The 12,808-nt window shown below is 45.0% G+C and overlaps 1 protein-coding gene and 1 long non-coding RNA gene across 2 annotated transcripts in view; one reads left to right on the plus strand and one right to left on the minus strand.

Annotated features, from left to right (window-relative positions):
* The window catches only part of LOC146020635 (bile salt export pump-like), a 66,663-nt gene extending 63,997 nt beyond the window's left edge, over positions 1–2,666 (plus strand). The window contains exon 29 of the mRNA XM_083153894.1: positions 429–2,666. Within this exon, the coding sequence (XP_083010020.1) occupies positions 429–629 (201 nt within the window). The 3' untranslated portion in view covers positions 630–2,666. The remainder of the gene's footprint in view (positions 1–428) is intronic.
* A 22-nt stretch (positions 2,667–2,688) lies between these two features.
* Positions 2,689–11,603, minus strand: LOC146020636 (uncharacterized). The gene is made up of 3 exons (XR_014450820.1): positions 11,253–11,603; positions 9,610–9,705; positions 2,689–2,804 (listed from the first exon to the last, which is right to left on the minus strand). It is a non-coding gene; the product is annotated as an uncharacterized LOC146020636 (long non-coding RNA).
* Between the last annotated feature and the right edge of the window lie 1,205 nt (positions 11,604–12,808).

Here is a 12,808-nt window from a genome sequence, read left to right on the forward strand (position 1 = left end):
CTCCCATGACCCGTCTTTAGCTGATATCGCGGGGGCTGAGGAAGAGTGTATGAGGACCAACCCACCACCACTGCAAGGGGCATTGAGAAGATCCAGGTGAGTGGCGGTGGCTGGGGTGTAAAACAAGATGTTCAAACATCTCAGCGCCATTGCCACCTGCTCCACTATGTGGAGGTGGCCTGATTCTAAAGGCAAGCTATTCTCATCTATCCATAAACTGGTATTGTCCTCTTAGTCGCGCTTCTAGTGGGTGGAGTCTTTCTTATTTTGCTGGATGATGAGAAAACAATAAACAAGGATACTTAGCAATTAGAAAAGTGGGCACACGATGGATAAAGGTGGGTGGACAGGCAATGTGCGAGTAGTAGAGTAATGTAAATACATTTAAAATGTATTGGCGCTTAAGTGATTACATACTCTGTTTATAGACGGTTCAAGCAGCCCTGGACCGTGCAAGAGAAGGCCGAACTTGTATTGTCATTGCCCATCGACTGTCCACTATTCAGAACTCGGACATCATTGCTGTCATGTCCCAAGGAATTGTGATTGAGAAAGGAAATCACAATGATCTAATGGAGAAGAAAGGAGCGTACTACAAACTTGTCACAACCGGAGCACCGATCAGTTAATGATCACATGATGCCCAGTGGATGGATTCAAAAATGTAACTCTTTATTTTACAGATAGTAGATAGAGTAAAAGGAATTGTACTGTAACATCAATAAAATGTATATTGCCTGTAATGGTGTATGTACAATATTGTGTAAAACATGCCTGCAGAATGTGCATATTATTGTTGGGCAATCCTAGCATTAGCCCCAATTATAGACACGTATCCACTGAAAATCACCAGTTACACCGGGTACATAAAGTTATTTACCCAGCCAAAACAGGTATAAGTAAGAATAGGCACAAAACGTGTTTTTTATCACATTCAGTGATGGCGTGCCTTATATAAGCAATTATACTATGGTCCTAATGTCCTAATTAGGCCTGGATCAGAGTATTTATCCATGTGTGGCGACAATTAGCATATAAATATCCGTCAGCATAGAATGTGCAGAGCAGTCACAGTTTGATGGACAGCAAGCCAGTGTTTAGGGGCAAAAACATGGCGTTCCTGGAAGTCTTTGTGAAAACACAGGCGGTTTTTGTGTGGTTTTCTAACAACAGCGATGACCACTTCCAGGTTGTTTATTTAGCAGATTAATGGAAGCCCGAGACTGGATCAGATGGCAAAAACAGTTTGGTTCAGTTTTTGCAGATGAATCTGTGAATGCATTTGCAATTTTGGAAGGAGCGTATTTTCTTTCTGTTTGAGCGGCAACTTTTTATCAGTAGGCAACTGCAAACTCTCTGATTCATGATCCAATCTGAATGGATTCCCTATGTCACAAACTATGGCATTTATACTATAGATCAGGGGTTCTCAAACTCAGTCCTCAGGACCCCACACAGTTCACGTTTTCCAGGTCACCCAGCAGGTGCACAGGTGCACTCATACATTTTAAAAGATCCACAGGTGGAGCTGATAATTTCACTTGTGATTCTGTGAGGAGACCTGCAAAACATGCACTGGGTGAGAATTTGTGCTGTTAGATGTATATATATATATATATATATATATATATATATATATATATATATATATATATATATACTGTATATGCTAGGTAGCCCGCTTGGAGAAAAAGCTTCGAAAGCTAGTCTTCTACCTTCTGTGTTTGTGAGTGTGTGAAAAAGAGATGCAGTTTCACTCTCTGTCAGAAGATGGCAGTGTTTCAGAGACTCATGGACACTAGACATATACAGTGTGTGTGTATATATATATATATATGTATATATATATATATATATATATATATATATATATATATATATATGATTTCCTTACCCTGCACACACTATTAAATAGTCAGCTAGGCTCTCCAGTTCCATTGTCAGATTAGTTTCTCTACCATGGATAATATATAGGCACTGCACCTGCAATCTGACAGCTGGTCAATGGTGTTTCCAGGCATCTTGTCTGGTCTGTATATAATAATTTTTTTAAGTATATTTATTAATATATGTACAGTGTGATTTATTTCAAATGCATAATATGATATAAAGTATATATATATATATATATATATATATATATATATATATATATATATATATATATATATATATATACCTCATCCTCATGCCTGTAAACTGACATAGTAAACTAAAGTTACATAATTAACTGTTTAACAATGAAAATAAGATTAAGAAGTAGGTGCTCTAAATCCATATTTTAGTATACAGATAAATACTGAATTAATCTATTAGAGATTTTAATCTGAATGCTAATTTTCATGCTTTAACTAATGCTATTTGATAAAGAAGAGGGGTGAAATGTAATAGTGAGAGATTTGGTAAGAATTCTCCAGTTTTTTTAAAGCGGCAATCATTTACACTGCAAAATCAAACTGGTTTTGCAGTGTAAATGATTGCTGCTTTAAAATACCTGGAGATTTCTTACCAAATCTCTCACTTTTTGATTCTCTCACCCTATTACATTTGACCCGAGATGTATTATGTTTCTGAAAGCGATACCCTACCATCATTTATTAGTGTTATGGAAACCATACCATACAATGATCTGGCGTTCTCTGAACAATAAATACCCTTTAAGAATATACTGCCTGAGTCAGTTTGTTTGCATTGTGAATGTTATCCTTTATCATTTGTATTGTGTTCAAGTTATACAGCACATTAATGTTGATTGCACCGTAGAAAACAGCTTTTTCTTTGTCTTGATATTATTGAGGACAGCGCTGCGTGAAAAATGGGAAAAGTGGGAAATTAATTTTGTTTTTGCCTTTTAAATTATTGCTGCTTTAAAAAAATGTATGGACTCGCCAGAATCGCACCTACATCTTACATCTCCCCCATATCTGTATGTCCTGCATAGGGATGGCCATCGATGCAGTCACCATCGATGGCGATACTGCAACCAGCCATCAATAGTAACAAACTATGTGATGGATAACCATCAATAGTTTTAGCTATCGATGGTCATCCATTTTCGTTGACTGACTTGCCCGTGGGCCAATCAGATTGTGTGCAGACCTACAGGGTTGCAGGGAGGCACCTTGGGAGAAAAAAAAAACATCGGTTCTGCTGTGACATTGATGACGATCTGGTTCTCCCCCATTGATAGCAAAAGTGTTCAACATCGGCCATAAACCATCGAAGATTTTCAATCATCTATGTGTTTGGACTGTGTACCCCAGCCCATACATGCTGCCATTTGTACAGAGTTGTAGCTAGTTGACATGGTGTCTGGATCAAGGGTATGTTTTAGCATCCCCCACCCTTAGCCATTTTTCCTTGTTATAGTTATGTCCCTTACAAGTGGTCGAAGTGGGGGCATGAAAAATGAAAAAGGGATTTAGGGGGTTATTTAGAGTTGATCGCTGTTGACTGCTCGATCAGCATTTCTCTGTTGCAGAGTTGTGGACGGACTGGAAAAATCTTTTGATGGTTAGTGAATTGCCGAGAATAGCAATCCATTCACAATTCGTTTGCAGATTTAGGGGCAGATTTATTAAGCTTGGAGAAGAGATAAACTGGAGATAAAGCGGAGAAAAGGTAAAAGGAGATAAAGCAGCAGCCAATCAACTCCCAACTGTCTTTTTCAAACACAGCTGTTTGGCTGGTGCTTTATCTCCTTTTACCTTTTCTCCGCTTTATCTCCAGTTTATCTCTTCTCCAAGCTTAATAAATCTGCCCCATAGTCCCTTAGTGTTCACTCTAGAGCAGTGGTTCCCAAACTGTGCGCCTAGGCTCCCTGGGGTGCCTCGGGACACTTGCAGGGGTGCCTCGGGATCAGTGGCGTAACTACGTTTTGGGCGCCCCCCCGCCGTTAAAGGGAGGGCGCCCAGCCACTCACCCGCCCCTCCGCCCGCCGCACCAACCCCCGCAGTCTAGATGTTCAGATCCAATATATCTGTGGGTACCTGGGGGAGCGGCAGGCGAGGACCGCAGGCGGCGCAGATGGAGACCGGGGGCGCGGCGGGAGAATAGGAAGAAATCCTATTCAAAAGACCGGGCGGCTGCTGATTGGCTGAACTCTCAGCCAATCAGCGGCCGCCCGGTCTTTTGAATAAGATTTCTTTATATTCTCCCGCCGCGCCCCCGGTCTCCATCTGCGCCGCCTGCCGCTCCCCCAGGTAGCCGTCAATGCAGGTGGGGGGGACGCTGCGAGGCGGCTGGGGGGACGGACGCTGCGGGGGAAGGAAGCTGCGGGGGACAGAGGCAGCAATTACTTACAGCTGAGCCGGGCAGGGGGAGCCGGGAGCTGTCACTGTCAGTACGGAAGAAAAAAAAAAAGCCCATACAATGAATCGGCAGCCTGTGATTGGCTGAGCGCTCTCTCAGCCAGTCAGCAATTGGCTGAGAGAGCGCTCAGCAGCCAATCACAGGCTGCCCATTCATTGTATGGGCTTTTTTTTCTTCAGTACAGACAGCTCCCGGCTCCCCCTGCCCGGCTCAGCTGTAAGTAATTGCCGCCTCTGTGTCCCCAGCAGCTTCCGTCCCCCGCAGCGTCCGTCCCCCCAGCCGCCTCAATGCCCCCCTGCCCCCTGCTCCCTTCACATTGCAGCTAACGTAACTATAGCACTGCAGCCCCCGGTGCCCGCACATGCATAGCGCCCCCCCGCGGTTGCGGGGGCTGCGGTGCTATAGTTACGCCCCTGCTCGGGATGGTCGTCCAGGACCAATTCAAATTATTTATGATCAATTATTTCTGGACAAAACCAGTGCTGGTGGCTGCCAATCATACAATGTGTACAATCAGAACCAAATCTTGCCCTTTACCACATAACTGAACCTAAGAAGCACATATAAACACAATCTACTTAATTTGATATATATTTTTGGGGGCCATGGGGTGCCTTGGAAAAATTCTGATACTCTAGGGTGCCGTGATTAAAAAAAGATTGGGAACCCCTGCACTAGAGCGTACCACTGCTCTGAAAAGATGAAAATGTGAAGGGGGGGGGGGGGAGTGTATACTACACATAGGAGCAATCACTGTGCCTAATGGTACCACACATATTGACACTGATAGGGGAAAAAATAAACACAAAGGTCTCAACAAAAGATACTATGGTGACATACAGTACTGTACATGAATGTTTGTTTTGCAGTGTGATGAAACCATATAGTATTGTTTGTTCTGTGTTGGGTTTTTTTCTTAAATAATCACATAGCATGTCCCTATTTCCTACATCACAACACACATCTCCATCCTCCTACATGACACAGCATGTCCCTGTCACTTACTGTACATCACACTGTATGTCCCTGTCACTTACTTTACATCACACTGTATGTCCCTGTCAACTACATCACACTGTACGTCCCCATCTCCTACATCACACTGTACATCCTCATCTCCTACATCACACTGCACGTCCCCATCTCCTACATCACACTGTACATCCCCATCTCCTACATCACACTGCACGTCCCCATCACCTACATCACACTATACATCCCCGTCACCTATATCACACTGCACGTCCCCATCACCTGCATCACACAGCACGTCCCCGTCACCTACATCACACTGTACATAGCCATCACCTACATCACACTGCACGTCCCCATCACCTACATCACACTGCACGTCCCCATCACCTACATCACACTGTACATCCCCATCACCTACATCACACTGTACGTCCCCATCACCTACATCACACAGCACGTCCCCGTCACCTACATCACACTGTACATAGCCATCACCTACATCATACTGCACGTCCCCATCACCTACATCACACTGTACGGCCCCATCACCTACATCACACAGCACGTCCCCGTCACCTACATCACACTGTACATAGTTATCACCTACATCATACTGCACGTCCCCATCACCTGGGATACGGTCGTTTTATCGAATGACATTAGGTCGAATGTCATTTGGTCGACCCCACTAGGTCGAATGTGTAAAAAGGTCGACATGGGTTTATGTCGAACTTCCGACTATGTCGACTGCCATTAGGTCGACTGGGGTTAGGTCGAATTGCTCTTTTTGGGGTTTTTTTGGTGCCGACATGTGCCGACAGGCGGTGGTTCATGCCCTACCATCCACTAGGGCGTGGAGGAGGTTATTAAAGCTGTGGCGAGCGAAGCGAGCCACCGTGCCCGAAGCATCACGAGCGAAGCGAGCGATGCGAGGGTCCGATTCACTATGTCAACAGTGTCCATGTCGACAGTGTTGACATTTCGGCCAAAAAAACCCCAAAAAGAGCAATTCGACCTAACCCCAGTCGACCTAATGGCAGTCGACATAGTCGGAAGTTCGACATAAACCCATGTCGACCTTTTTACACATTCGACCTAGTGGGGTCGACCAAATGACATTCGGCCTAATGTCATTCGATAAAACGAACCGTATCCCATCACCTACATCACACTGCACGTCCCCATCACCTACATCACACTGCACGTCCCCATCACCTACATCACACTGTACATCCTTCACCTACGTCACACTGTACGTCCCCATCACCTACATCACACAGCACGTCCCCGTCACCTACATCACACTGTACATAGCCATCACCTACATCATACTGCACGTCCCCGACACCTACATCACACTGCACGTCCCCATCACCTACATCATACTGCACGTCCCCATCACCTACATCACACAACACGTTCCCGTCACCTATATCACACTGTATGTCCCTGTTAACTACATCACACTGTACATCCCCGTCACCTACATCACACTGTACATCCCCATCACCTACATCACACTGTACGTCCCCATCACCTACATCATACTGCACGTCCCCATCACCTACATCACACTGCACGTTCCCGTCACCTACATCACACTGTATGTCCCTGTTAACTACATCACACTGTACATCCCCGTCACTTACATCACACTGTACATCCTCATCACCTACATCACACTGTACGTCCACATCACCTACATCATACTGCACGTCCCCATCACCTACATCACACTGCACGTCCCCATCACCTACATCATACTGCACGTCCCCATCACCTACATCACACAACACGTCCCCGTCACCTACATCACACTGTATGTCCCTGTTAACTACATCACACTGTACATCCCCGTCACCTACATCACACTGTACATCCCCATCACCTACATCACACTGTACGTCCCCATCACCTACATCATACTGCACGTCCCCATCACCTACATCACACTGCACGTCCCCATCACCTACATCATACTGCACGTCCCCATCACCTACATCACACAACACGTTCCCGTCACCTACATCACACTGTATGTCCCTGTTAACTACATCACACTGTACATCCCCGTCACCTACATCACACTGTACATCCCCATCACCTACATCACACTGTACGTCCCCATCACCTACATCACACAGCACGTCCCCGTCACCTACATCACACTGTACATAGCCATCACCTACATCATACTGCACGTCCCCATCACCTACATCACACTGCACGTCCCCATCACCTACATCATACTGCACGTCCCCATCACCTACATCACAAAACATGTTCCCGTCACCTACATCACACTGTATGTCCCTGTTAACTACATCACACTGTACATCCCCGTCACCTACATCACACTGTACATCCCCATCACCTACATCACACTGTACGTCCCCATCACCTACATCATACTGCACGTCCCCATCACCTACATCACACTGCACGTCCCCATCACCTACATCATACTGCACGTCCCCATCACCTACATCACACAACACGTCCCCGTCACCTACATCACACTGTATGTCCCTGTTAACTACATCACACTGTACATCCCCGTCACCTACATCACACTGTACATCCCCATCACCTACATCACACTGTACGTCCCCATCACCTACATCATACTGCACGTCCCCATCACCTACATCACACTGCACGTCCCCATCACCTACATCATACTGCACGTCCCCATCACCTACATCACACAGCACATCCCCATCACCTACATCACACTGCACGTCCCCATCACCTACATCACACTGCACGTCCCCATCACCTACATTACACTGTACATCCCCGTCACCTACATCACACTGTACATCCCCATCACCTACATCATACTGCACGTCCCCATCACCTACATCACACAACACGTCCCCGTCACCTACATCACACTGTATGTCCCTGTTAACTACATCACACTGTACATCCCCGTCACCTACATCACACTGTACATCCCCATCACCTACATCACACTGTACGTCCCCATCTCCTACATTACACTGTACATCCCCGTCACCTACATTACACTGTACATCCCCGTCACCTACATTACACTGTACATCCCCATCACCTACATCACACAGCACGTCCCCGTCACCTACATCACACTGTACATCCCCATCACCTACATCATACTGCACGTCCCCATCACCTACATCACACTGTACGTCCCCATCACCTACATCACACTGCACGTCCCCATCACCTACATGACACTGCACGTCCCCATCACCTACATCACACTATATGTCCCCATCACCTACATCACACAGCACGTCGACATCACCTACATCAAACAGCACGTCCCCTATATCAAACCACATGTCCAGTGCCCTACGTCACACTACACGTCGCACATCCCCAAAATGACATAAGGTGCAGGATGAGGATACCTTACACACATGACACAGTGACAGGATTCGGTACTTGTGTATTATAGCGGCGCCCCCGATGTACATCGTACGATGAACGTATCATATCGCATCGCATGCCATGTACCCGATGGCATGCGATGCGACGCGATTTTGACCCCCTATACGATTAAAAATCGTATAAGCACCCTAATGGGTGCTTACAATGTTAAATGCACCCCCACGCCACCCCCCCCCCCACTATAAACGTGAACCCGAAGCGTGGCGAGCGCAGCGAGCCCGCGAGGGGCGGCGGTACGCGTCCTATGACCTTTTCATACCCCCACTATCCACGTCGGCGTGGAGTTGAGAATAGATTAGTGTGGCGAGCGCAGCGAGCCACCGAGCCCGAAGCGTGGCAAGCAGACGCGGATACCTTCACAGGTAAACGTGTCCCTTCGCGGGCTTCACAGGTATTCGCGTCCCCTCGCGGGGCTCGCTGTGCTCGCCACGCTTCGGGCGCGGTGGCTCGCTGCGCTCGCCATACTAATCTATTCTCAACTCAACGCCGACGTGGATAGTGGGGCTATGAAAAGGTCGTAGGACGCGTACCGCCGCCCCTCGCGGGCTCGCTGCGCTCGCCACGCTTCGGGTTCACGTTTATAGTGGGGGGGTGGGGTGGGGGTGCATTTAACATTGTAAGCACCCATTAGGGTGCTTAACATTGTATAAGCACCCATTAGGGTGCTTATACAATGTTTAATCGCATCGCATCGTATGGCATTGTATGCCATGTACAATGGCATACAATTTGCAAATTGTATGCCATCGTACAATAACCAACGACATCGCGTCGCATCGCATACCATCACATGCGTTATGGTATACGATGCAATGGGCGCCGCCAAAATACACAAGTACCCAGGATTCTAATAAATAAAATCACAGCCAGCACCGGTCCCCTCACCTTGATTCTCTGAAGGTTGGAGGCCAGTACATAGTTTGTGTCCCTGTTGCTGCAGCTGCTGGCTACTAGGATCAGAAATCTTCCCCCCCCCCCATCCTGAACATAAACATAGGATGAATATTATTAATATACAACACTGCTATAAATCTAAGAATAATTATTTTATACAATATGATGAATCTCTGATAAACTGTGTAATATTCCTCATCTGTCCAGATTTTTGGGACCATCGTACATAACCTTTGCTATAATAATACATCTGTATTCTGTATACATTATGCTAGCTACCTTTTCTAGTGAATAGAATATCTTAGATAAGAGGAAAGCTTTATGTGTAGTTTGTTGTCCTGGGAACGGGGGTCACACCCCGAAAGCTTAGTTCAATACACAAGATGTGTATTGAACATAAGACAGTCTGGTGAGTGCTTGATGGTTGTTATATTTAAAAGTGGTTCAATTAGGACTCCTTTTTGAGATTGACACCCCAACCAATGCCATGGATAAAATTATGTGCTGTGCTACTCTGCTCTGGACTATATACAGGGCTATTTTTCAGCAGGCTCCAGCAGGAACTGTGGCCCTTATTCTAGTTCACTCTTTCTGCCAAAATATTTCTTAGATGGACAAAACCATGTGCACTGCAGGTGAGGCAGGTGTAAAACCCCACCCTAATCTAATTATCTCTGCACAAGTAACACCTGCCTCACCTGCAGTGCACATGGTTTTGTCCATCTAAGAAATATTTTGTCAGCAAGAGTGAACTAGAATAAGGGCCTCAGTTCCTGCTAGAGCCTGCTGAAAAATAGCCCTGTATATAGTCCAGAGCAGAGTAGCACAGCACATAATTTTATCCATGGCATCGGTTGGGGTGTCAATCTCAAAAAGGAGTCCTAATTGAACCACTTTTAAATATAACAACCATCAAGCACTCACCAGACTGTCTTATCTTCAAAAGGAGAAGGTTTATATATATATACAGTATATATATTCTCCCCGTACTTGCGTGGGTTTCCTCTGGGTACTCCAACAATCCAAAAAAATACTGGTAGGCTAATTGGCTCCCAACAATTTAACCCTAAAATGTCTGTGTGTGCATGTATATGTGGTAGGGAATATAGATTGTAAGCTCCACTGGGGGCAGGGGCTGATGAGAATGTTCAATTGCTAATAAATAAAGAAATAATAGTATAATAGTATATAATTACATTGGAGCACAATTGTATTCTTCAAGGTTAAAAAAGTCTGGAAGGTGGAACAAGCTGTGTGAGATTTTGAAATGACAATTAGAAATTGTTCCCTGCATACCAACATGGGTGGCATTGTTCAGCTTATATAAACTATCAGCTGAGTACTTTAGGTTCTTACCACCTGTATATGTCTCCCCCAGCACGCATAAAGGCACATGATGGATAAATATTGTTTATGTGGAGGGGCAAATGCATCTGGCTAATGTACAATATGAAGACTTCATGTTTTGTGAGCCCAAATTGTATGCTATACTAATATTGACCAATAGTAGACAAGCTTCATATTGTTATACAAATATGTTTGACCCCCCCACAGACTCCTTGCGACCAAGTGGGTCCCGCTTGGCCGCTATGGGTGGTACAAGCCTTAAACTTCATTCCCCATCTACTACAAACCTTAGTGGTCACTGCAGTGATGGCAGATGATGTACAGGCTGTGAGGGCCAAGTCCTCCAATGGGGATTTTGCAGTAAGTAGGGGCAGACCAGTGAGGAAGCTGATTATAGATGTTCCAACAGAATAAAATAATTTAGTAATTTCTCTGAAATAAGCACGTCTAATATTTCTGAAGAGACTGTGCACTACTGTCCCCAGTTACTGTAGACAAAATGGCTGCCTAGAGTCTGATGCCTTTTGTGATGTCAGACATTTACATCACAATATCCCTGCTAAGCATGGCTCCTGTTTCCCTATGTGAAAAAGGATTTACAGTATACATAGGTGCCAATGCGCTAAGCTTTAGAGAGTGATAAAGTGGATAGAAATAATGTACCAGCCAACTGGCAACTGGGTACTAACTGTCATACACACTCAGTCTGTAACATGGCAGCCCTTGCTGATAAGGCCATCTTCCTAGTTATGCACTAAAGCACTTTTCTAGGTGCAATTTTAGCACAATAATAAATACAATGGAATGTACAAAAGAATGATACACATTGAATAAAACCATTTACCATGTCTGCTTATGCTTAATGATAATAACCTACGCAGCCTGTGAGGTGAAAGGATGATCATCCTATCTTTCCAGTGGTTAACTGAAGCTAACTGACATTTTTGAGGATGTGTAGCTTTATTTTAGATGTACAGAAAAACTAGGTACACATTAGATAATATCATCCAGGAATGATATCGGTACATACACACTGAAGGATAAAGTCAATGGCCACATCTGGGAGCAAGCTTTTATTGACAAGATTGTTCCTAATTCAGCACATAATACAACAAAGGTGAAATAGTCCCAAGGTGCCAAGCCAGACTCCTGCAGCCTTACAATGGAAGTAGAGGATCACCGGAGACCTCTAGTAGTCGAAATGTATAGTAGCCAAACTGGTCCCTTCACTTTTCTGTTTAAAACCTATATACAGACCTTATACTGATTGCTGTCTTTTTGTTTTGTTTGTTTTTTCCTCATAAATATAAATGAGCTATTGGACAGCTACCTTATCGGGTTAACAAGAATCCAGCGCCCACCCTACACTGGTTACTAATTCAGCACATAGTTGTCTACCCTCCTGCATTCTGCAGGAGACTCCCTGAAACAGCAGCAATCTCCCTCTCTCCCTCATTATTCTAGCAATCTCCCTCATTTCACCTAGCCCACATTACACTGTTACATTTTTTGGGGAAAAAGGAATGAGAGAGATACATTTACATTGAATCATCAGCACCATTTCCCAGCAGTTTACCAAGTATAGTATCTCTTACTGACTGCTTTGGGGCTCATCTACATTTGAATAAGTAATTTTAAAAGATTCCTCTCAGATGTAGCAGTGCACACCCACACATCTAGGTGCCACGTTCACAATCTCTCCATATATGAAACTAGACACGCCCTTTGGGAGGAGGATGACGCACCTCCTCAATGGGGCTCAGTGCAAAATTCTCCCTGAAACTAAAACCAACTATTAGCTCCCTGAAACTAGTTTTCAAAAGTAGGCAAGTATGATTCCGCA

The sequence above is a fragment of the Crinia signifera genome, chromosome 7 (assembly GCF_055691185.1).
Source record: "Crinia signifera chromosome 7, ASM5569118v1, whole genome shotgun sequence".
Classification (NCBI taxonomy): Eukaryota; Metazoa; Chordata; class Amphibia; order Anura; family Myobatrachidae; genus Crinia; species Crinia signifera.